Source organism: Ammospiza nelsoni, chromosome 5, assembly GCF_027579445.1.
Source record: "Ammospiza nelsoni isolate bAmmNel1 chromosome 5, bAmmNel1.pri, whole genome shotgun sequence".
NCBI lineage: Eukaryota > Metazoa > Chordata > Aves > Passeriformes > Passerellidae > Ammospiza > Ammospiza nelsoni.
In genome coordinates this window covers 34,345,871-34,372,418 of record NC_080637.1, presented here as the reverse complement: position 1 = coordinate 34,372,418, position 26,548 = coordinate 34,345,871, and the positions used below count along the sequence as shown (strand labels likewise).

The 26,548-nt window shown below is 42.4% G+C and overlaps 1 protein-coding gene across 1 annotated transcript; it reads right to left on the bottom strand.

Moving 5' to 3' along the window:
* Positions 1–8,591: 8,591 nt before the first annotated feature.
* DYRK2 (dual specificity tyrosine phosphorylation regulated kinase 2) lies at positions 8,592–21,513 on the bottom strand. Its single transcript, XM_059472536.1, has 3 exons — positions 21,313–21,513; positions 20,422–20,558; positions 8,592–12,210 (listed from the first exon to the last, which is right to left on the bottom strand). The coding sequence occupies exons 1-3, from the start codon at positions 21,365–21,367 to the stop codon at positions 10,609–10,611; spliced, it is 1,794 nt and encodes a 597-aa protein (XP_059328519.1). The 5' UTR covers positions 21,368–21,513; the 3' UTR covers positions 8,592–10,608.
* Between the last annotated feature and the right edge of the window lie 5,035 nt (positions 21,514–26,548).

The window sequence follows — 26,548 nt, the reverse complement described above, 5'->3', positions numbered from 1 at the left end:
ATCATCTGTACACAGCACAAGGAAGGAGAGGCAGGGGAGCAGCCAAATAACTGAAGCATGGCCAGAATGGAGCTGCTGGCATGACACAGAGAAGGAAAATCCTGGGATGCTCTGGGCGAGGTACAGCAGTGGGCAGGGAGGGGTGTTTTTCATTCTGTGCATATCCCTGGTGGGACTGCCAGCAGGATGCCAGCCACAGCTCTAAGAAAGCTCAACTGGAGCTAGAACAGGTGCAGACATCTAGTAAGACAAGCATGGGGAGTTAGTTTCACTGATGAGACAAATATAGCTTAATAGCACTAGCCTAGCAAAGGAAAGGCTGAGGGGGATACCATTACACTTTATAAATACATGTCCAAATACCACCACGGCAGAAGAATCATCCAAGCCATAAAACAATGTTGGCACAAGAACAAATTGCATGAAAAAAAAATCATCAACTATTTTAAGCTAAAAGCACATTTCTAACCATCAGAGAAACAGTGTTTCATAGCAGTCTTTCAACAGAAGCAGTAGGTGCTAGTAAGCTAACTACTTTTGTTGTAAACAGTACATTTAGATAAAGGATTTTATGAAATTATATCAACTGTGACAATGGATGCCCTTTAGGCCCTATGCTCACAGAAAAGTTCTGCTTTATCTTGGTTGGAAGATAGAAAAGAAATATACAAATGTAAAACTCTGAAAACTGAGATCCTTGAGGGAAATGAAATAGTACTCCACAGGTAACCTCTATTTTTAATCTCCTGAGTTTATGTGCTTGTATCTGTTTTTTTTTATACATAGGGCAGTCATGGCTCAAGCAGGTGATTGTGTTTCGATATCAAAGTCCAATGCAAGAGAGAGTTGGATGAAATCACCAAGAGGAAGAAGTGACCCCTTGTTTATTACTTACTGTATCTTTTTGCAACCACCATGTCCCCTGTCTCTCCAACCTGCCCATCTATAGACAGGGTAGTTCACAAGGATTTCCTCAGCTTTCTCCAAAAGGGGAATTTGTCTGCCCAGCAGACACCTCACAGACCCACCTCAGCCAGAATCCACCTCAGCCAAGGGAAAACCAAAACACTGGGAACAGAGTCCTATATTGATCCTCTGCTTCAGCTGAGATGGATTGTGTGCCCAACACCTTCCTGGCTAGAATATTCTAGGCCCCTTTTATGCCATAATTTCATCAGAGGAGGGAGAAAATCCCAATTTATATCTCCTCAAAGGCCTATAGCAGCCATTTTTTTCTGTTTCTAACCTTGCCCACTCCAGAACTAGATGATTTTTTGGCAATCAGATCAAGTGTTTTCTACCAGGTGAGGAAAGGCTTCTGCTTTGCATCCTTCAAAGGTAGAGGCACACTTGCCTTCAGCTTCTTTTCACACAGAGTTTATTCAGGGGCTCTAACAAGGCTGCCAGCACCACTGCTCCCACACAATAGACCATCAATAAATGCATGGGTAAGTATTCTGCTAATTGTATTCTGCTATTCTCCTGTAACTACAGGAGTTCCAGGTTTTCACCTTTGGAGCGAAAACCTGTAACTCCTGCCGTCACTGGCCATAAAGATAATTTGTCTGAGTCACTATGAGGAAGGAGGGAAATTGGGGTGCAAGGTATTTGCTTTGAGAAAGCATCAGTGTACTTTTCTGTCAGCTCTGCTGGCATGGATTTGCTGCAGGCAATTCTCATTCAACAGATGAGGAGCGCTGGCAGGAGGCACCTCCTGATTATAAATCGTTTAGTCAGTCAAAATATAGCTCCTGAGCTACGTAAAGATCTTATTTCTTCTCAGGAGCTTCATATGGACAAAACATGGTAATGCTGTAGCAGGAGGGGAAAAGCTTTATTTAAAAGTGTCAAAATGAAAGCTTCAGGATCTTGTGGTGTAACTTAAAGTAACTTAGGTACTTGTCAAAGCTAATTAAGACAGGCCATCTGCAAATGCTTGTGATTTGAAACATTCCCCCTGTGCCAAAGGAACAGTGTGTTTCAGCTTCCTCACATCCCACCCTGACAGGTGCTAAGCTGCTCTGCCTGATGCTATCAGTCTCAGGGTAGGCAGAACTTCCCTCCTCCTGCTGCAGCATGAGAGCACTCACCTAAGCACCACGCTTCAGCTCTGCTGTGCACCCAAGGCCAGGGAAAATGTCCCTGCTTCCACACACTGTTAGGGCCAGGAGCACCCACAGGGAGCAGGGCCAGGGCCACCTCTTCACAGGTGCACAGCTGGCCCCACACCAGTGGGCTGCAGCACCTTGCTGGCTACCCTATGGCAGCAGCTTCGTCTCGGAAGCACCAGGCCAGCTGTTCACTGCCTTTGGCAAGGAATTTGCACTCAGAGCTGTAGGCAGCGATGGGCTAGCTCAGGAGGAATGAAACCTGCTCATTCCCACCCCAACAGGGCACAGAGACGGGTGCTGGCAGGACTGGGAGGTGTCTGTGGAGGGGCAGGTCCAGTGGGAAAGAACAGCTCACAGGAGTGAAACCCAGGCAAGGAGAGTGCAGTCTCATGTGCAGTGGGCACGGCCCTTGAGATACAAATGTTTTGTTTCTCCTTAGCAACGCTGCTCAGCGGTTTTGTCCGTGAAGTGTTCTTGGTACCTGGAGGAAGCCAGAAGTGCTGGAGGAGCGCCAGCCTCCCAGGGTACCACAGCAAAGCCATCTGTGAGCAGCACAGACAGGGCCATCAGGCGAGGGCTGTCCTGGGCAAAGCGCTCTCTGCACATACCTTCGGAAAAACCTTTCAAATCTTAAAGGCCATTTCATAAGTGTCACAGTTGGATGAGACAAGTACTACGATGTTTAGAAACCCATTTTTAATTCCAGCTGTGGACTTCACAAACTCAGGATTTCTTTCTCAGCTGAAGTTTACAAGCCCAAGTTAAGCACATGGACTCAGGCTTTAACCACAAAGGAATTATTTCAGTTGCCAAGCAGGATAAGCTACAAAACAGCTCTCAATTAATTGATGAAGGTCCACTTCAGAAAATGTGACAGGACCACCCGTCATGGGGTGACACCTGACTGCTGCTCACTGAGCACCCTCTACCTCCAGCAGGAAAGCTGAGGTTCACTGTGTGCACCCCCATGGTGAAATGAGTGAGAAAAGGCTTTGATGTGTGCGTAATGCAAAAATGACTTACACTGAAACTTCAAAGAGGCAAAGGGAAAACAAAGCTACATCTCTTTTCTTTTTTTTTTTTTTTGTAAAGCACTACAAAGAATGCCGGCAGAATTTTTGAGTTTGTTTTTCAAAGAGTCATATATGCGCACACACATGTGTACCTATACATATACTTTGTATACACACACACATTCCTTAATTTTGGGTCCTGCTTATCCATCAGGAGCTGATATTACAGTAGATGTCTATACCTAGATGGTTTGAGGAAAGCATATTTGTAGTGTCTGCAAGAACCCACAGTTGGGGGAAAAATAATTAAATGTGGAATTTTTACTGCCGTATTGAAGCTGAAATAAAAATATTATTATTATTATTATGTCTTTATTCAGACCACTTTTATTAAGTTAAAGAGGTAGTCTTAAATTAATTAGTATGATCCTTTAAACCTGCTCAAAAGTCTTTATAAAACAATTGTTAATTGCTTTTCTGTTTCATGGACATTTCTCTCCCATTCTGTGTTCAATCATGGTTTAACAGTTTACAGCAATGCTTTGCATTTAGACAAATGGATTTTGCATTTATTCTGAAATGGATTTTGGGTGCTGCAATCTCAGGTCAGATGGTCTCATCTGTGAATGACAACCTTTGGATTTCCCAGTGCCCATGTTAGTGATAAAATAATATTTCACTGTTCACAACTGCTCCAGACAATATCTTTAGGTACCTAAGGTATGCATAGCTATGTGCAGCTTGCAGATATCCAAACCACAGTAAAGAAAAGTCCGTGAAACAGAGGAAACAGCTCCCACTCTGTTAGCAGGAACACTGTATTGCCACTTTCCACAGTGTTATGCAGAGTTTCCAGTCCAAGAATTTCTCAACAAAACCTCCCCTGGCTCCATCTCTATCCCTGATATTCTCAAAAAAGATGCCACGACCTTCCACTGTAGTCTCATATCCCCCCCTCAAAGTGATGGACACAGCCATTTCATTCTGCAGCACCTGGCATTTACACCAAACTTCACACAGAAATTAAACAACGAGATTAACAGCTGGTGTGGATCCAGCAGCTGGAGGTGAATGTGCTTTCCCTGTCTTAGGAGTTTGGTACTGAGCTAGACTTTGTTTATTGTTGGGAAAAAGCTAAAGAACCATTGTTTTTGCAGTTACTCCCTATCCCAATGTGTTTGATAGTTGGCAGAGATCCGAGACTCACCACAGCCAGAGGCTGGAAAGCACTTCTTAAAAACAAACAAATGAACAAGCAAGCAAACAGCAGACAAAATCAAAAAGGGAAAATGACACAGAGAAATCCCAGTTCCAGGAGTGGCAGAACATTTTTGCAAAGGAACAGAAACCAGTTCTACCAATGCCACTTTCACTCTGATAAAGCATATCTGATGGCTGAGAGATGTCTAGTACCAGGCACTCGAGAAAAAGACAAGGAATCTTCTTCCTCTCAGGAATAATAAAATATAAAACATAAAATTATGCTAGCAGCATAACAGCACTATGAATCACATTTCAAAAAGAAATGTATATTAAAGTTTATATAAAGTTCTAGCTACAGAAAATATTCTTTAATGCTATCCTGTAATTATTATCATAGAGTTTAAATAACACGCTTTCAAAATAACGTTTTTCCACTGAATTAATAGTTTATCAATTGTTTAAGACACTGAGAAGCATTTAAGATTTCCCCATTCTCAACCTGATACTGCTGAAATTCTTAAACCTCCATGGAACCCCAGAAGGATTATGCTTACCCAAAACTTTGCCCTATTTGTCTTACCAGTAGTGCCTTTTTTCCCTCTCCATACCAACTCCTGACCATAGGGCAGCCCTATACAGACACGTTCCATAGTACCTTTTTCTTTTCTTAAGTCTTGAGCAAGAGTAAAATTCCTGGTGGATCTTTCAATAAGCAGATCTTTAAAAACTGGTACAAGATGGCATTTTGAAGAGAAGCAACAGCATCTGTAAGTGAACAAGACAGTACCTGATGATCATTACACTTCTTGCATTCTTTACTGAGTTTTCTGTAAAAACAAGAGATGCACAGCTGATATCCAAAGGTAGACAGATTTTTCACAAAAGGAAGCACTGTGGAGATAACAGCAACTACAGACTGTCATTCAGGGTGGGCTTACAAGGGTTGCATTTTAGGGAGGGATCTGAGCTCTTAAAGACTACGAAGGAAGTGCTCGCAGAAGGCAACACAAATTCCCCACCAGCTCCTGGGAGTCTCAGAGAATAGCACAGGCCAAAAGCCAACTTCCAGACAACTGAAATGAAGTGAGAAGGCCCTGACCCTTCTTCAAATGAGAAAACAAAGGTGACAAAATAGTGCAAAAGTTGGCAAGAGGATTAGAGAGCTGAAGTGAGTTTGTTAAACTTCTTTCAATAAAATAGTTTAAGTAACTAAAACCAAAGAAAGGCCTTTGTCCTCAGAACACAATCACAAACAAATAGGCAACAAAGATGTAATTTTGGCTTATTGCTCTTTGGGGCTGTAAACTGTATCTATCTATACTTAATATTGATGGGGTTTGTGCTCTAAAATCTCCCAACTATGCTGAATAGGAAACACTAAAAAAGTCCAATTTAAATCCCTTGATTTCAGCCTGGGCTCACCCAAACCAGAAAGCTTTTCAGAGAAACTGCTCTGGGTACAGGTGCACATGGACATCACCAAGTAGAGAATGTCACCAATAACCTACGAGGCAGCTCTGCACTAAATAGTGAAATTCGTCTGGATGTATTCATGAACAGAACTTAGCTCAGTCTAGCCTGTTTAGTATGTCCTCATTATCCTGGGACTTCACAAAGTCTGACAAGCTCTGAAAATTCAGTCTGACACAAACATAAGTGCAGAAATCTGGGTCTTTTAAAAGCAAATTTAAGAAAAAGAATACACACTGTACCTGTCTCAATCAAGTATTTCTTATAAAATCAGACCTACTGTTATTTTAAAAAATCTGTCAAAAGCAGCTAAAAAAGTTAAAACAGCCACATCCACAAAATTCCTGCCAAAGATATTTTCTCTGTAGGGGGCAAATAAAAATACAAAACATATTACTTTCTAAGTCCTGAGAACTTTAGAAACCACAGGGCAAAAGCAGCCTTTGGGCAATATTCAAGGCTGTCAAGACACATAAAGCAGTAGGAGAGTCATCCTCCAGCAATGGGTGATTGCTATATACAGACACCAGCAAGAAAGCTCGGGGACAGAGGCACTGCTGCCACTGACTGAGCAGGCTAGGAGAAGGCCTTTCCACATTTAAGAAATGTCAGCATTCCAAGGGCTTTCTTTATGACTACAAAAAACCCCAAAGTACAGTGGACAGAATCAAAGTAGGACATAAAATTTTATTCTGAAATGATCTCTGGCCACAACAATAAAATGTAACAAATATTCACTAGAACAGTCTTAACTCCTGTCATCAGCTGTACAATACATACAGTATCATAAAACTGGCCACTAGGATTAAAACCCACTACAACATCTTTAATGTTAAGTGGCAACAGCAGCATCTCACAGAAAATTATACATAAATATATACACAGTCCACATTCAATCATTTTTCACATGTTTTCAGTACACACAGTTGCAGCATATTACAGTCACGTGTCTAAGTCATTGCCCAATAAAAACCCAAGCTACTGCTTAGACGCAATTGTAGCAGTTGAACTGAATAATTACAATTTGTAGCAGAGATGTACAAGCCCCTAGAAACAATAATTCGCAAATGTTATTTTATTCAAATGCTACCATAGTATTACACTGGGCAATATTCTAATCTTTGCAAACTGTAAAAAGAGTTCTTTCTGCATTATCACAAATATTACTGATGGAAAAAAATTAACAAATGGAGAGCATTAAATAATGCACACCCTCGCTAAAAGATTTTAATATTGCCCGATGCTACTTATGTCTTTTAAGTGTTTTCAACATTCCCATGAAGTTATTTATAACTCCAAACCACCCACCAAGTTAAAAGTGGCTTAAGTGCCTTGCACCCAAATTGTAAAAATCCCTGGTCACTTTTATAAGAGCCAGGCACATATAAAAGGAATGCACTTTGGTTCATACCAAATGCCCTGGGATTAAATCACACTATAAAACTAAAGAGTTTGAGGTAAATTTTTACAAATACAGTTGATTTCTGTCTAGTGTCACTATAACAAAAAATTATTTTAAAAAAATCAATTTGATGTTAAAGTACAACCAATGACAAAGGGCCATCTTTAACCCCTTAATGAGACGGTACTACAAGAACAGAGTGTCCTCTCCACCCTAGCAGTGTGATTGCCTTATTGTTTCTATTAAGGCCTCGATCATCTACAGGATGTTTTAAGACAGGTATAGCACTTAAAAATAGATTTCATCCCTACTAAGCAGTATTCCAAGGGTTAAAGAGGCCAAGATGCATTTACAACAAAAGGCACATTGTTAACACCAAGGGCACAATCCATCCTCTATCCTTAATCTACACATCTTGCATCACTCTCTTGTTCCAACATTTAAGTGGTAATGAACACACCAGTGGTGCAAGAAACTGAGCCAAGTGAGACTGCAACCAAAGACAACACTGTGCTGTTACTAAATCTGAAAATAGCTCAGACGTCCCCAGACAATGGTAACATGTGAGACTAAGCACTGTTTCCAAGCCAACTTCTATCAGCCTAATTATCAGAGCCCTTAGAATAAAATCACATCAAAGCAAGAGGCAACATCCTTCCCCCCTCCCCCCCGCCCTTTGTTACAGGTATAAATAAGCTACAATAAAATGCAGCTACATCTCTTCAAAACCTTGATGTAGCTGCTCCTTTAGTATAGAGGAAGTTCCACTGTATCTGGGTTAAAAAAATAGCTCTTCACACTATAGTTTGGCCTTTAAGTTTCCGGTAGCATTTATGAAGAAGGTGGATCATAAATGCATTATTGGCATTAAGAACTGGTTACATGAAAAAGAAAATTTAGTGGTTGTAGCCCATTAATGACCCATGAACACCACAAATGTTTTCACCTTAAGTTGCCACAAAAGGCAGGAACATGTATCAATGTCTGCTTTAAAAAATGTCATGGGAGATGATTCTTCTTTCACCCTTAACATCAGCATCCCTATTTCCCAACTTTTGCAGGAAGAGTTAAGGTAGAAAGGAGTGGTAAAGTCAAGCAGGTGGTGGAGGAAGTAAAGATTCCCTGTTACTGTAGAAAAATACAAAGAATTGTATTCCCACAGTCATGAGAGTTAGTTAATTCTACATTAAAATTAATATATCTCTTTTCCAGACTTAGAATTTACTGACCATAATTTACTGGATATTAATATTCTAAACCCCACTTTTCTTAGAAGTATTATATTTCATTTTTAACATGATTTCACACATGTTTACATATTGCACTTACACATATTGTATAAAGTTGTGAACAGTTAACACGAAATAATTTAATTTGACTAGAGGCAAGAAATTATCTTTTTATTTTAAAAAGAAAGAAAAATGGTTGATTGACAGTCTAATTTTTACATTTATCAATCAACAAATAACATCCTCTACTCAGAAATTATTTTGGAGCTTCTTTAGGTGTTGACTTTTTGGCAAGAAGTTCAGCGATACGTTTCCTGAGAATTCTGTCATTTTTTTCTTTATATCCCTCCCCCAGTCTTACATTAAATTAAAAAATAAAACAAACCAACAAAGAAAAATTAAGCTGTAAGTGGTAAATTAACCAATATGAAGGAGAACTTAACCGGAAACTTTCTTGGCCTCTCAGGGGACCATGCTTTAAGTAATTTTCATAATTTGTACAAGTAACTCAGTAAAATCTGTGCATATAAATGTTGTTTGTAAGTAAAGTTACTGAGGTTTAATGCAATCCATTCTAGTATGTCTTATTCTAACATCCATAAACGCTTAAGGATTGTTCTACTTAGTTTAAAATTCCCTTTTCTTATGTTTTATACATCCAATGTAGACCACAGCCATTGTATGCATTAAAATACTGATCTCAGATTTCAAACTGTTCCTGTTGAAAACATGCTACAACATGTGAATACCTCTCTCGTAGGTCTAGATACTATTCTTTAGTAGACCATCTTTCTTCCATGAATGCAGTTAAAAGTAAAAAAGAAAAACCAAGCATTAGCACACACACGTGAACAAATCTACACATATCTCTAAATGTTCTTTCAAAGTTCATTTTCATCTACAAATGCCAAAGATTAAATCAAATCCCAAGTGCTGAGCTTTCCTTTGATAATTTTCCCTTATTAGAAAATATCTAGGATGGTGTCTTCCAAATGAAAACCTTCCCACTGAGGATCTTTCCTTCTACAGTTAAGCTGTCTAAGGTGAAGTACTCCTGTACAGGAAGCAATGTAGTAACACCGTGTTTGCCCCTACATGCAGATTTGATCTGAAGTGTAAATGTACCACAGAAGTCACAGTCACTCAAACATTGTCAGAGGAAATAAAAGCAACCTTGAAATCCATGTAGTTTAACAGTCTGGAAGTTACAGTATAAAACTGACAGAATGAGCACTTCTGCCTATGTGATTTTGGGAGATCAAGCTGCACATTAGAAAAAACAGAAGAGAAGAGATGTGGAAAAAAAAAACCAAAAAAGAAAAAAGGAGAACCTGTGTGAATGCTCAACATTACAAACCTGAAATGAAATTCAGAACAATTCTGCTTTACCAACTAATCAGCCACTTTCAAATTCAGAGAAACAGACATATTGCCATTTTCACGCTTTCCAAGACCACCCATTCCTCTCACTCTACCACGTGGCATGCAAAGTAAGTCATTTTAGCCCCGGTGTTATTTTTTGCATTATGTTTAAATTATCATTTTAATCAAAGCCCATAACTTTTAAATAGAGAAAGTATTCCATAGGAGGTGACAGTATTTTTAGTGATACCATGACTTTCTCTGGGCTACCACATAAAGAATGACAATAGAACATGCTATGGCTCCACTTTAAACTACAAGTTTACAAGTGCTTAACTGTATTCTTTGAGTATTCTCCCTTGAGTCCAGTCAGTTATAGATGTGAGTGTGCACAGAATCCAGACCAAACCCCTAAAATCCAAAAGGTAGTCCTTCAAATTTACCCCAGGTTAAAACTAATATGAACCATGGAAGAGAAAGGTTAATACCTTTGATACCACGCTGCAATGCATGACAGTCATGTTGTAACCAGTGGCCTGCCACTGATGTTTATTACTGTGTCACACTAGTTACAGTAAGGCTAATTGTACTGTAGAAGACAAACATTTTAAAAAATAAGTATAAAAACTTAAAGCATTGTCCCCGTATTTTTATAAAAACAAAATTAACATTTAAAATTACATTTAAAATGAGTGCTGAAAGATACAAATGAATAGATTTATTGAGCAAATAAAAATGCATAACTGAGCTAATTTTTCATACAAATAAGGCTCAGCCACATTGTATCTCTCATATTAACAGCATTGGGTTTTTCAAACTCAGCTAACGAGTTTTGGCAACACTGTTCTTTGCTGAATATTCCCATTGGCATCTGTCATCTGTGCCAAATTAGTCCTCAGTTTTGAAGCTGAGCTTGAAGTCGGAGGTAACTTGGAAATTGAAGTTATAGCACCAGTACTCTCTGAAATTCTCTTTGCTGAGGCCTTTTCCCCAGTTGGAGGTTTTGGCAACCGTCTCCTTAACCAGGGATGCCGCAAAGCCTGGCTGGGTGTCAAACGGGCAGCAGGATCCCATTCTAAACACTGTTTTAAGAAGTCAAGGAAGAGGGGATCATCACACCCCTTTAATGCGTTACCCCACTCTCTGCTCTCTGGTGGGCCACGCAGTTTTCCCCTCCGAGAGCGTCCACCATTAAGTACTACAGAGCCATCAGACAAGGTTGTGATGCTGCAATAGCGGGGATAACCCTTAGAGCTCACAAAGTTTTTCGCTCGCTTGGATGACTCTAAGAGTTTTGGAGCAGGCATGCCCAATAGTTCAATCATACAAGCCAGCTGATCTCCTTCATCTTCTCCAGGTAAAAGCGGATAACCGGTCAGAAGCTCTGCTAGGATACAGCCCAAGCTCCACATATCTATGGGCATGCCATAACGAGCACCGAGGATGACTTCGGGTGCACGATAAAACCGTGACTGAATGTAAGTGTAGACACGCTGATGCTCGTAACAGCTTGAGCCAAAATCAATCACTTTAATACCACTTCTACCCTGTTGTTTCAACAGAATGTTCTCAGGTTTAAGGTCACAGTGAATGATTCTGTTTTTGTGCAAAGCATCCAAGCACTGTAAAATTGAGTGGGCAAACTTCCGAACCAAAGGCAGGCTAAAGCCCTGAAACTTGTTTTTCTTTATTAATTCATACAGGTTCATGCTCAGCAACTCAAATGTCATGCAGATATGGCTGCGGAATGTGAAGTTTTCCAACATGTGAATAACATTCATGTTGTTATCCTTATCTTGCTTCCGAAGGTGTTCCAGGATCTTAATTTCTTCCGCAGCTTGGCGGTGGAAACGTTTTTCATTTCTCACCATTTTTAGTGCCACGTGCTGATGCATCTTGTGATCATAGGCCTTCACCACCTGCCCAAAGCTTCCTTTCCCTATAACTTTCAGGACTTCATACCTGTATGCAATGTGATCATGGGGTACTTGAATGTAAGACCCTTGCTCATCGTCATACCCACAGTTGTTTGAACCACCAACAACGCCTTGCCGCTTCTTTGCATTTGGACCCAAGAAGTATATTTCAGGGTAGCTAAAAATCTCATGATGCTCAAAAGCTGTTAACTTTTGCATGTATTGCTTCATTGCTTGCTCTGGTGTGATAACAGCAGTTTTCACCTTCCCTGTTCCATCTGAGGATTTTAAAGAGCTGGAGCTCCCTTGTCGCCTGTGGGCACTCTCTGTCTGTCTGTCCTGAACCACTGGCAATCCAGATTTGCCTAGCGTTGTAAGTCCATTTGGCTGCGTTGTCAGAACCGTTCTCTTGTTACTATTATCTTCAAAGAGCTGCTGAACCTGGATTTGTCCATGGCTACTAACATGTAGGTGCTCATTCATTGTGTGCTTACCGCCTCCAACCTAAAATTGAAAATAAATACATACCCAGTTAACAAGAAAGACATGAACTCCATGCTTCAACATTCACTCTGCAACCCTACATTCGGCCTAAATCACCTCAACATGAAGTGTCTTCTTATATGTCAATTGTTTACAGAGAATCTAAAAAATACAGCATGTATACTCTGACACTGCTGGATGCTATTAAATTTCCTGATTCTTGTTTCTCAAATGCTATTTTCATGTCTCTCCAAAATGTCTGCAACAAGGCAATCACAAGCGCGCTACCATGAGAAGCTAACGATATTTCCAAGCAATCTTTAAGGCAGCAGACCTGTAACATCAAGATGCATGCTTGACTTCATAACAGTAACAGTTTTACAGATGCTGAAGATAACATACAATGTCTGTAAGAACTTAAATGGCTTATGCTCTCATCACCTGTTCTCAGAAATCAAGATTTTAACTTCCTAAATTTGTTGTGTATCAAAGGTTACAGATACATTTTTAAGCAATAAGGAATGTGTTGTGACACACACAAAGAGGAAAAGAACCCACACATTTCTGAAGTTCAGGAATGTAACTTACTGCTTGCAATTGAGACAGTCACAAGTCAGCAAAACATTCCAATCAATGAAAAATAAGCATATGCTTTAGCACTTTCCCAAACCAGCCTAACGATAACTTTTAACCAAAATGAGATTTGGGGCCTTACGCAGACTTGAGTAGAAAGCAAATCTTTTCCTTGAGGAACATAAGTAACTTTATTTTATAGGAATGGAAAAAAAGTATTACTAGATTTTAGAAATTAGGTTTGTTCTCGACAGTGTGTCCATGGGAATAAACAGTAGCCTTCAGCATTTTCAAGCAAACAAACAGCAAAGTACTGGGGTGTGAAAACAGGTATTGCTCCAAACCTGTTATTTTAAAGAATAAATAAGAAATTTACAGGCATATCTGCCAGTTAAATAGCTGTCCTTAAAATTCCTTATTTGCTCTCAAGTAGAGGATAATTAGTTTGTCTTCTGCCTGGTCTTACACAAATGTGGGAAGAATTCCCCTGCTGTCTCTCCAGCTGATTCACCAGTCTTAATATTTATGTCAAATTACTAACGAAAAGTTCACTGATACTGTCAGACAGATGATCAAGCCAGAGCTGAGAACACTTTTCATCTGAACTGTATTTTTTCTATATTTTTTCTAGGCAGCTAAGGATAACACATCCCTTGTTCACTTAAGGTTGCTGAAATGAAATCAGAAAATGACAGTTGTGTGCTGTGATATGAGGCAATGAAATCTGTGCTGCAGCAGCAAAGTGCTTCCTAATGAGAAAACCCAGACATGCAAGGCAGACTCAAGCATACTTTGTGCTTCTGTTAAGGCATCAGTCTGATACAGCAGAAGCATATTTTTGTAAATTCACTAACTTGCTCCCAAAGACATGCCAGCTGGACACCAGCTTCACCTTTGGACAGTATATTGAAATTTGCAGCTCTGAAACTCATATAATGTAAGAAGGGCTCTCAGGGACCGCTTCTGCCAAGTTGACTGCTCTTCTGATTCCATTTTGACTGATGTTCATTCATCATTGCAGTTTGACTGTGTATGTTTGTTTGAAGAGAAATTTAGGCTCACACTGTCAAATTTGATCAATCTCATAGAAAGCACTACCACACAATCACAACTCAGAGCAAAGATGTTTGTAATATTTAAGCACAATGAAGATATACAGGAAATCAACAAAAGCTCCCTTCCTAGTTTGATGTCTCAAAAGCACCAGAAATGAAACCATTAAGAGGACTTCTCTTTTGCCTACAGGCAATTCCTTCAGGTCAAGTTTGAGGCACACTGCAGTAGCAGTTTCCTGAAGGTTGCCCTGATCCTGTATATAAACAGCAGTTACTGCAGAGAAAAAAAAAATTGCCCCAAGAGCTGCTAAATCACCTATTTCAGAAGAACCAGATCTAGTTAGTAAGATGTGTCATAGGTTCAGCACTGGAGAGCTGCGCAAGAAAGGCATAATGAAGCAGCAGAGTAAACATACAATTCCAAAGACTCAAGCTAGGAATATCTAGGTACAAAAATTTATTCTCCAACACTAATTGAACAAAAGCAGAACATATCTAGACAAACTGGGAGTAGGCAATATGAATGTAGACAATGAAGAAAGAATAACACTGCAAAAGTAATTTTTAAGAACTTTTTAACCCAAATACTCATTACCACAGCTCAAGTCTTGAATTTTTTCCCCTCAAGTCACCTGTTTTCACAGTTAACTATTTTCCACCCTTCCTAAGCACTGCTTGCTTCAATGTATGTATTGAGAAGTTCTTCAGGGCTTGGGAAAAAAACCCATATATTTATTCTGTCTCAACAGGGACTAAAAAGTGTGTTTGTGAACACATTCTGAAGTGTAAACCATGTAGCTTCCTGCACCTTCAGGCAGATTCATGGTTTTCCAAGCAGCAGAATGAAATCACTAGCATTATTCCAACTTCAACCCAAATCCTAAGTAACTGGTTTTGCCAGTTTCAGTCAGCTGCTTGCGAATGGAAATGCAGATGCAGACAGTAGCGCTGCTTTTCTTTGTAGAAAATTACCACATTATCACAGGCTCTATTCCAAAAGCTGCACAGGAGAAGAGAGCTCACTCTTCTTTCAGAAAAGCCCAACAAAAAGGGTTTTAGAGCTATCAGACACAGCACAACCACAAAGTACATAACAAAAATGAACTTTACTCATCTATTTCCAACCCGGATGAGAGCTGGATTTACACCAGTCCTTTGCTCTGCCTATCTACTTCTGGCTACTTGGGTGTCTGAGGTTGCTGTCAGGCTCAGGCTTGCACTGCTCACAAGCTTCTCGAGCAACATGGTAAGTTCCTGAACCACAACTAATGGGCTTGGCAAGCTACAAAAGACGACAGCCTTCTCAGTCCCATACCAAACTCTTCTTAGTACGCAAAAGCTCCATCAGCCTATCAACCGAAACCGCACACCTGAGAGGTTTGCAACACCTTCATTTTGCTTCTGCAGATGGACCCGTAAATTCCAGAACCAGCAACCTACACAACTGACCACCTGCATGCACTTATAAAGCTTACTGATTATATATTGTGTTGTTTGTGCTCAAACCCATCCACACCTTCTAAGATTTACATATTTTTGTAGCACATATAATCAAAAAGCTACTGTTGTAAGTCCATAAAATATATTGAAATAACTGGTGAGCTTGAACCCATCTTCCTGAATCTTCTGACACCATCAATTACGTAACAGCAAATATTACAATGCGGTGTTTCTTTTCTTTTCTTTCTTAGTAGTTTCTCATAACTTCAAAATCACCATTAAGATCTTTTACTTTGTTATGTTCATTTTATGGAAGTTGATGACTATGCCAAAAACACTCACCTAATCTTTGAAGTAGATACACCAAGCAAAACAAAACTACACCCTAAACTATGATCAATAAATAAATAAAAAAGAAACAAAACTTTAATTTGAGGGTGGTATTATTTGGGTTTCTTTTGCCTTCACAAATGGATTTAGGAACAGAAGTAGAGCATTAACTTACTAAGGCAACAGACCTGTAACAACAGGGAAGTAGCATAAAAATGAATCCAGCCTACTAACAAGGTGGCAGACCCATTTACAATTCCTCTGCAGTACACTCACCCAATGCATTGATCTGTTTCAAGACCTTTTACAAGAGTAATAGGACTGAACCCCACAGGAGCATGTACCTCTTCTCGACTTCATCCTCCAAATGCATCAAAATGTTATGTAATTGTATCATATTTCATCTCTGGCACAGTCACTTCTGTGATTATTAGCACCCTATAAAACTATCCAAGACAGACACATGATTCAGCTATATCTTATAATTTTATTTTGAGCAAAATCACAGAAAAAAGATTTTGCTGTCAATCAAAATCTAAAAAGGTTTGTAAAATTAATCCTAATAACAGAGCAATCATGATAGCCTGCTGAAACACTGCATAGGAATAAGATGTCATTATCTGCTATTACTTTGCACAGATGAGGACAAAGGGAGAAACAGTGTTCTAAAGTAGCAACTTAATTAAAGAATAATTGTTACACTATATACCCCTTTTTTCACAGCATTTCTGGGCGTGCCAGTTTCAGCCCTACTGCGTCAAACACACAAGAAGCATATGGTATCAGGTGCAGCATGCTTCACTGCCTATTTTGTTGACTACAAAACAAAAGCCTGAGCAAAGGTACAAAAGGCCTTTTTTTTCCTCGATAAACTAATTAAAAAACATTCCTCTGTTCAGAACTAAAAATACTTGCTAATTATACTGGATTATCCCTAATGGTTTTATCATGAGTATAGGTTTTATACACCAAAAAATCTAAGCCTTTGTTGAGCTTGGGGCTCAACAAAAGTGGTAGAAAGAATAGACCACTCGGATTTTTGCTGTTGCTGTATCTGGTCTTTTTTTTTGAAAAGCTTATTTTTTGAAAAGTTAAACAACTTCATATAGCAAATATTTTCACAGACTGAACTATGCCTCAAGAGTCATACTGATTCTTAATTTTTTTAATTCTCTTAGGGGTGCAGTGAGTTTGAATACTTCAGGGACATCCTGCATTTATTACACATGATGAAACTCAAAAGGACAGCCAATGTACACTAAAATGAACTCCTCGGGTTAGGTGAACTATACAAATATGACAGATGTGCCTAAAAGTACTGCAGTTCCTACAGCACCACAGTCACCAGCTGCTGGAACCCAAATTTCACAGCTGACCTCCACAGCCCTTGAAAGTTAAGACAGCCTCATATTCCCCCCCAGATACAAATTTTAAATAGAGGAAGAAACATCCAAAGAAAATGAGATGTAGTAAAATGCAGATCATGACTGCATAGTTATTACCACTCAAATGTGACAGTATTTCTGTGGCAATTTATTAGATTAAAACATCACAATAAGAAGGTATTTGCTTTGGTTTTACCTGCTTTAAAGCAGATGACAACAGCAAAAATTAGCAGCATGTGACCTACCAAGTCTTTGCATTAACAGAGTCCAGGAATCTCTGTTCCATTATAATGCAAGTCAATTAAAAAAATTAAATTTAAAAAATCAAGACTAATACAATGACTGATGCAAAAGTCTATGGGTAAACATTCAACGCTGGTGGCAAAAGAAAACAGGCTTGCTGTACAGAAATCTTAGAAAGGGCTTGAAGGAGGGAGGGCACTGAATCATGCATTGTAAATGGGTTGTTTTACAGTACTAGACAGGAGGATAAAAACATTAATACTGGTGTACTGCAAGAGAAACAGAAACAGTGCAGAATGCAGGAATACATGCCAAGCAAGAAAGAACAGAGACAGAGATGAGTCTGGAAGAGAGACTCACAGACAGGTTGGAATTTATACAAGCAGAGCAGCAGGCAAGCAAGATAATCTCTACTGCAACATGTCAACTGGATGTTACGAGACCATAATGAAATAGGAGAGAGTGAATGGAAAAAGGTTCCAATCATCACAGCAAGAACTTAAGGCTTCCAAAGAGAAAACACTGACTTTGGAAAGGAAAATTAAGAGGACAAGGGGTTGGAAACAGGTTCATGTTTTCCACCACAAGGCAAAGACAGCCAGGGATGGAAGCATACACAAATAAGCCTAGGATGAAGGCACACTTAAAAAAAATAAACAAAACCTTTCCCTAGTAGAACACACAACCCTGCCTGCTTAGCAACAAAGGCTGCTGTGCTTGCAAAGACTGCCACCAAAACCTCTGTCCCATTTTACGAAGCTTGTGTAAAACATCATCTTCTCCCCTTCTACCCATGCTATTTATAATCTACCAAACAATGAAATTTCACTTGACAGTAGGAAACCACTGTTTCAGCAGAGGCTGGATCACACAAGTAAGAAATATGACAGGTAGCTGACTTCTTCCCTGTCTGCATTAAAAGAAAAACCCTTCAGCCTAAACAAAATGTAACTTCTACCTCAGTTTCTCTCACAATTAGCATTACATCCTATGCATGCTTATATATAAACACCAGCAGTTCACCCACTTAAGCACACCATACGTTCTGAAAGTCTGAAACACAAACAGAAATACTCTGGTTTTAGCTATTACAGAAGCCACATAGATACAACAGAGATGAAAACAGCACAAGCAAATGGACACAAGAAGGAAAATAATTTAACAAAACTGAAAGGACCCATTTTAAACAGGTCTGATTGGAGGAAGTGGTGGGACGCAAAACCAATGGTTTCAATCTGTCAGTGTCAGCTGAGGTCAGTAGGCCTAAGTTTACAGAACAGATACTGCCCCCCTTTTTTCAGGTTAAAATCCAGCATTCTGGTGTCAAATCTGATCCTTACCACAAAAAGGTATGTTAGCAAACCACAAAATAACCACCTACAAAGGCAGTATGAGGCATTTCTGTAATAGCACCCAAGGCTAAAAAACCACTGTAGAGTAGGCTCTTTATCACAAAGGAAAGACAGACTTTGAAACAGTCAGAATCTAGAGGGACATGATCCATCGCCATATAATGCTTGATCACTCCTGGGTGCTTCCAGAAGTACACATATATATGCTACATATAAACACAGGCACACATACACAATCACATACTTGTAAAGATACTTGGAACACAGAAATGTAACATTTGAACACCCCTTGAATGCTTTTATAAAGACTGCATCTTTACATACATATATATATATATCTTTACATACATACATATATATATATATATATATATATATATATATATATATATATACAAAGAGACACTATATATAATATATATATACACAATCTTTGTATAAGAATACCAAAATTCTGTACTTCCAAAATTAGTAAGTAGTCACAGAAAAACAGCTGGACCACCATGGTTTCACAAATCCTAAATTAAGTCTAGGCTCTGTTACATGTGAGCCCTACTGTAAATGCACTTGCATGATTGGTGCCCAGGCTGTTTTTACTATGTTTCTTCTTCTATGATTTTGTTTAAAGAAACCCTTAAGCTGTTGCCCCAACTCTAAAATCAAGCAGCACTTAACTGGTATACAAATGTGAAAAAAAATTGGCCTTATATACTAACAAACAATTCAGACATGTCCTCTAGCTACATAAATATAGAATGGAGTTGATCTCAAGCATGCAGGTCCACCTTGAATTTGCAGAATACTCCTCACTCCTTTTGAGAATACTCTCTCTCTCTATATATATATATATATTTACTGATTTTTTTATTTAACTTAAGACAATTCTTGCTATAAATGGATTTGAATAAGATGTTTTACCCCTGGAAAGTCACTGAAACACTAATATCTAAATGCACAGTTTCACCTTCCACTAGCCCATAATCACATTACCATTTAAAGCTCTGCCATATGTTTACATGGGTAGTATGTGAGCATCCACGAAGAACTCATTAATTCTATGAAAAATATGCCATCAATGTCTTTCAGGGTCAGTATGAAATCTTTCAGAATGTAAAAGGAAATGTATGCAATAAAAATTTCAGATATTTAGTGTTAACATGACAGTATATAGACCCCTCTCTCTACTCTGTCATGCCTTCAGGACAGAGATACCTCCTCTTACCCATATATAGTGGCATACTTGGGAAGTTTCATTCCTAGTAGATTAACTAGGAGTGGGAGATAACGTGAGATATCACAGAACCGGAAAATATCACCCTTTTTGTGCCATCAGCTCTTATTTCTTTATAAGTAAATACTACTGCAGCAATAAAGGCAGATCCATCCAATCATTGTCCCTGAGCACAGCGATAGCTATCTCTAGGGAAGACTGCGATCTGCCTGAGCTGATCAGACATCTGAAGGGGAGAGGAGCCTTTATTTTTCACCACAGCTCATACGACATTTTAATCACAGGGACTAACCTCATCTCAAAATATGTATTCACCAGAACATCTCCTCTATGCGAGTGTGAAAGATCGAATTTGTCTCTGAAAATGAGACATAAAACCAGCCTGAAGGGGGGGGGGGGGGGGCGAGCCGGGGAGGGAGAAAGCAATGTGTGCAGTTACAGGGTCCCAGCCTCACAACAAGCACGCACATTTCATCGGAGCCTGCAGAAATCCACCGCACGCAGCTCCAGCACCACGCTGCGCCCCGGGGGCCATGCGCGCTCGGTCCCGCCGCTGGGCGCACCTGGCGGGCCAGACCCCCCTTCCCCGCTCCCCGTCCGCACCCTCCCCTGCCCGGGCTCACCGTGTGGGAAGCGTTGCTGGCCCTGAGCGGCGGCAATGCGAGGGGCGATGGCGGGCCGGTCCCAGCTCCTGCCCGGGAGACCCCGGCTCCGGTGCCCGGGGAAGACGGCAGCGGGCGGCTGCTGTCCCCTGACCTGCCTGCGGAGAGCAGAGGGGTGAGCGCGGCGGGCAGCTGCGGCCCCTCGGGCAGCGAGCCCGTCGGGGCGGCGGCCCCAGCGCTCGGCCGGCACCGCCGCCCGTCTTGCTTGAGGCAGAAGCCATTAAAAGCTAATCACCGCCGCGGCGCACACACGCACCGATCCGGCTAATAGCGCGGGCGGGCCGTGCTCGCCCGGCTAAGCCCTTCATCTGAGATTAACCCGCCACCGGCAGGCGCCTAACCGGGAGAACGAGCCGGCTCTGCTCCGCGCACGCCTCGGGGCTGGACGGCTGCCCGCGCCTCCCGCCTCCCCCCGAGCCGTCTGGCCCGAAGAAATCCCGGCGCCGCCGGGGACCCGCCAGGAGTTCACAAGTCTGCCGCGGGAAGCGGCGGCGAACACCGCTGCCCCTTGTCAAACGCAGCCGGCTCCGGCACCCACCGCGATCCCCAGGTCTCCTTGGGTCGTTTCCCCGCCTGATTTCTCTCGGGCCCCCGCTCACCCCGCCCCGCTCCCCAAAGGCGAACTCGCCATCCCGCACCACAGCGGCTCGCCGGAGCCCAGCGCGCAGCCCCCGACGGCCCCCCGGGCTCGGCTGCCGCGGGGGGAGGGCGGATCATTGTTCCACACACACGGCACCTCTGCGGCGGCGGCCGCGGGGCCCCCGAGCCCCCCCGCCCCCGTCCCCCTCCGCCGGGCCTCCGCAGCCCGGCCCAGCGGTGGCGGTCGCGGCGGCCCTGGCTCGCTCTCCTTACCGGCTGGATAGGCAGCACCAGCGGCGGCGCTAGCCGAGGGTTTTCTGGTTAACATGGCCGCTGGAGAGGAGGGAGAGGAAAAGGCATGTCAGGGTGGCTCTCCTCCGCTGCTCCTCGGCCTCTCCGGGCGGCGTCTGCCTCTCTTCTCCGATCAGCTACACCCAGACCCAGACACGTCCTGCGCTGCATCCCCCTGGCCCCGGGCCGGCCGGACAGACCCTCCAACGGCCCGCCGTCGCCTCCCGCCGCAGCCGCGGCAGCAGCAGCCGAGCCGCCGCCACAGCCCCCGGCCCAAGCTCATCACCTCCCCCGCCCCCGCCCCGGTCGCCCCGGTCCCCTCGCACGGAGGAGGGGGCAGCAGCAGGCGGCCGGACAGGACCCTCCTCCTCGCGCGGTGGAGCGGGGACAAACAGCACACAGGATCGGCAGTCCCCGCCCCGTCGGCCGCGTGCCCTCCTTCCGTCCCTCCCCGCCGCTCCCTCCTGTTCCCTACCGCTCCGCCGCCGCGGAGGCGGCGCGGCCCGCGGCTCCCCCCGGGCGCCGCACGTCCGCCCGCCCGCCCTCCCATCCGCACAACGGCCGCGCCGCCCGCCCGCCCGCCCCGCCCGCACAACGGCCCCGCCGCGCGGAGCGGGCCCGGGGCGCGCCCGGCCGTTGGGCAGCGCGGCCGCACGGCCATGATGGGCCCGGCGGGGCACGGCGGCGCGGGCGCGGCCGCGGGGAGCGGCTCCGGCCCCGGGCAGCCCCGGCGTGGCGGTGCGCGAGCGGGATGGCCGGTGCCGCGGGGGAATCGGCTTGTGTGGGGGCCGAGGAGCCGGGGCGTGGCCAGCTCGTCAGGCGGCGGGGACCGCTCTGTCAGACCGGGAGGACAAAGGTGGCCCCGTGGGACGAGGGATAAATAATTTGAAACGCATAGAGTTTAAGTGAAGACTTTTTGAAAAAGGGAAAAAAGAAGCTTTTGGGATTGCCCTGGAGGCGTAAGTGTCTCAGCCTAGAATGAGAGTGCGAGAGGCGTTATTGGCCTTGTTTTCCGAACTGCACGACGTGCTTTGTGGAGTACAATGCTTTGAATTCCTGGTTTGTCAACTCGAACGTCATTACTACCAAAAATAGAAGACTAAGCATTTGCCCCGCTTGGAACCGCACTGAAGTGAACTGTCCTACCTATGCTCAGCCCTTTTTGAAGTCCATACAGACCTCGCAGGTTTTTCTTTTGAAACAGCTGGTAGATGTATAGACAGACCTCCCTTCATCACCTTCCACAGAAAAGACAGAAAAATTAATCTCTGCTTTCCCTATGTCCAAGCAAAAAAAAAAAAAAAAAAAAAAAACCACCAAAAAAAAAACAAAATAAAGCCATGCCTTTGCCTCTTCCAGTGCCACAGACACATGCATAAGCAAAGATGTTTCCTGTACTGATGCAAAGAAATAAACAATTTCCCTAACCCCTCCTGTCACATAGAGAAAACAATCACACCCACCTAATCTTTTCCCTCCACTATAGCTGAAAGAAAGCTTTGTCTTCCACAATATCCCCCCAGATGTCCAAGGCACTCGCAATGTCCCTTCCCATTGGCTGTCAGATGTGTAAATGCTGTTTTTTGATTACTTTCTGTATTTTCTCATAATTTTCACAAGCAGTGCATGCGCATCAAAGGTATCTGCATATCAAACACTTTGATAACATTAGTCTTCTGAGGTATCTTAAATGTTTCAGGATTGGTAGAAAAAAAAGGATATTTTCCTAGTTAGTCTGGGGAGGGGTGGAGGGGCAGCTTGTTCATGCTCAGGCTAGATAAAAAACTGGAATTAATACTAATTACCTTGTTGTAGGGCTTTCAGGAGTTCTTTATCTTGAATGATGTGTCTTTTCTGACTGTCAGTGTCACAGATGGTTTCATGCATGTTCAGAGGTTGCACCTGAGCACTGAGATAAGACAAAGCCCTCTTAATTGTCCTGCTTCAACCCCTTTCCAGTCGAGTACACCTTTCACAGTATACTTTCCACAGTTAATTCAAACACTCTTGGACTGCTATGAAGACTATGTAAAAAATGAAGCTAGTCTATCACATAGTAAACAGTATTTAAATTAACACAGTGGGAACACATTACAGTGGTGCCTGTCCAGCTATTCTCTTTCTAAGACTGTGTGCACTGTAAGCATTAGTCTTGAATCCCGTGAGTGGCCTTGGGCCTGCTTGGATGCCTTTCTCTCTCTGTCCCTTTCTCCATCTGCAGCCCATCCTGACATTTGCTGTCAAGGATAGTACCTGATGGAGTCTGAATTGCAACTCAAGGGCAAGCCCACCTTGATTCTTTCTGAATGCAATGCAAGAAACTTCAGTTTAAAAGCCCTTTTCATGCAGAATTTAAAATGATAAAGAGGAGGAACATGGTAATATAATTGCAAAATACCATGGTTGCAAATAGCAATGCCTTTAACAGGCATCTCTTTAAAATCATAGAGGCAGATATTAAAAGAGGAAAGCAAAACCTAAATACTCAAAGACAAAGCAAAGGTTAATTATTTCTGAGCCAAGCCTTACACTCAGAAATCTGAACTATTTCCTGTTGAGCATCCACAAGACTTTCTTCTCTGTGACACTGGCCATACTGAGCATATGGGCACTTTCCAGATCAGTGCTACATAGGATGAGATCAACAGGCTTCAGTTCCCAGAACAGAAATAAGTGTTAGGCACCTGACAGGAGAAAGTGTATGGTGCTCAGAAATTAGAGAGTAAAATGAGTCAGGATTTTATTGATCCTTTTTCCTGCTCACTCAGCTTTTATTACTCAAAGGTTTGAACTAACCTGTAATGATAGAAAATTAGTCTTCCTTTTCTTGCAAACAAATCCACTGAGTATTCATGAGTGCCAGACTACTTAGAATCACAGAATAGTTAAGGTTGGAAGGGACTTTTAAAGGTATCTAGTCCAACCCCCTGCAATGAGCAGGGACAGTTTCAACCAGATCAGATTGCTCAGAGCCCTGTCCAACCTGACCTTGAATGTTTTCAGGGATGGAGCATCCTCACATCTCTAGTGGTACCAACTGTGCCAGTGTTTCATCACCCTTGTAAGAGATTTCTTCCTCATATCTAGTCTGAATCTATCCCTGTTGAGAATAAAAATTGTACCCCTTGTCCTGTTGCAACAGGTCCTACCAAAAAGGTTGTCCCCATCATTCTTATAAGTCCCCTTTAAGTGTCAAAAAGCCACAATAAGGTTTCCCTGGAGCCTCTTCTTCTCCAGGCTGAACAACCCTGCCTGTCTCAGCCTGTCTTCACAGTGGAGGTGCTCCGTTCCTCTGGTCATTTTTGTGGCCTTCCTCTGGACCCACTCCAACAAGCCCAGCTGGTACTTGCAAGAGACTTGTAAGGTAGTGTCATCAAAGCAGTTGTTTTTAAGAGAAATATCTGAAAACTTTATTTCCAGACAGGTATCCAGGGAGGCCTGTTGACTGAAAAGTGCCAGCTCAGTGGGACAAGAGCAGTAACTGGTTCTGTGCCACAGTGGGCACCTAAGGAATAAGGTGAAGGGGCAGTTGGAAGTGCTGGGGACAATCAGAAGGCTGCTTGCCACAGCTGTTTTGGAGAGGTTTAGTTTGGTTTGTTACAGATATCAACCTCCCATGATAAACTGCACCAAGTGTTCCAGTACAAAAACAACTATTATTTGGTAAAAATAAAGTGGCAAAATCACAACCATTAAATTACAAAATTAAAATTCATTTAAAAAAATTTAAAGAGCCCAACAGCACCAGAACATTGTAGAATAAAACCTGATGACTGTAATACCTTGTCTAAAAGAGTTTCTGCCCACATAGAACATTAAAATGCATTATTGAAGATATTATTCTACGAGTGTGGAGAGACACAGAGCGTGCTGTGTTTCTTGAGCCATTCAGTCAGGCCCTTGTGACCAAGAAAGATATTAATTCTAAGCAGACTGTGAGGGGTTGCTGAGGTCTGTTTGTCAGGCTGCCTGGGGACCCAGTTCATATCTAGTTGCCTTGTTAGAGCACTGTACCTCCTTAGCAGCCCTGTGAGATCTCCCATGCCAGTCCACTTACCTCTTCAAAGTAGGTGGGTTAAGGTTTAATTAAATGGGGCTTTGGTATGTAGTTGTAGGGCCAGCAGGGCTGGCTGGTCAGTCACAAAGCATCTCTGCCACTTTGGTATTAGCAAATGCTTATGTGGTCAGGCAGCAGGGAATTCCTGAGAAGCCATGAATGCCCAAAGCTGCGGTGATGACACTGTGGGGCTCCCACAGTGACAGGTGCAGTGATTGCTCAGCACCTTGCTATGCTTTGTCCATTCTCACCAGGCACAGCACACTGTGTGTAGATAAATCACAAACTGTGCTGTAAGTAAATTGCACTGGGTAACGCAAATACAGGGCTCCTCAACATCAGGGGGTTGGAGGACATGGCACTTAGTGGCATGGTTTAGTGATAGACTTGGAACTGTTAGGTTAGCTTTTGGATTCATTTAACTTAAGAGTCTTTTCCAACCTAAATGATTCTGTGATTTTATGAAAAGTAGAGGTCAGACAAGCCTAGAATACAGAAAGTAAAAATGTGGTTTTCTGCCACCTTTTAATCATCCCCTCCTACTAATCAGAATTTGCATGAAGGAGGATCTTTACTAATTCTCAACATGTTTTAAAAGGTTCTTGTGAAGCAGACCTTAAATGCTGAGCTGGAGACATTAAAACATTGGAATATGTCTCACCATTAATTAAAATGGGTCTAAGCCTGTCATCTCAGACGGTAATATGTATTTTAAAAGTAAACCCTTAAGCCCAGTAAGTGGTTGCTTCAGGATGGTGTGAACACAATCAGCACCAGGTTCTTGTTAATTTGTTGCGGATAATTTAGGCATGAGTAGGACCGTGTATACCACAGTGTTGTCTTTCAGCAGATCATTCTGAGAGCAGTGTAGGCACTTTAAGATACAGCAACCTACAAATGCTAGCACTGCAGATGGACTCCAGTCAGGACTCGACTAGCTCTCAAACATGCACTTCACTATGTGGTACACATATAAGGTTTGCAACTCCACCCTCTCTCTGCTGTTCCCAGAAACAAAAAAATCCCAGCAGAGCATCTTCAACTTAGAATAAAACTGTATTTCAATGCAGTTATAAACTGTAAACTTATGTATTCAGAGCAAGAGTGCAGAGTTACTGCCACAAGTCATCTTGCTAGTACATATTCATACTGACATGAGAG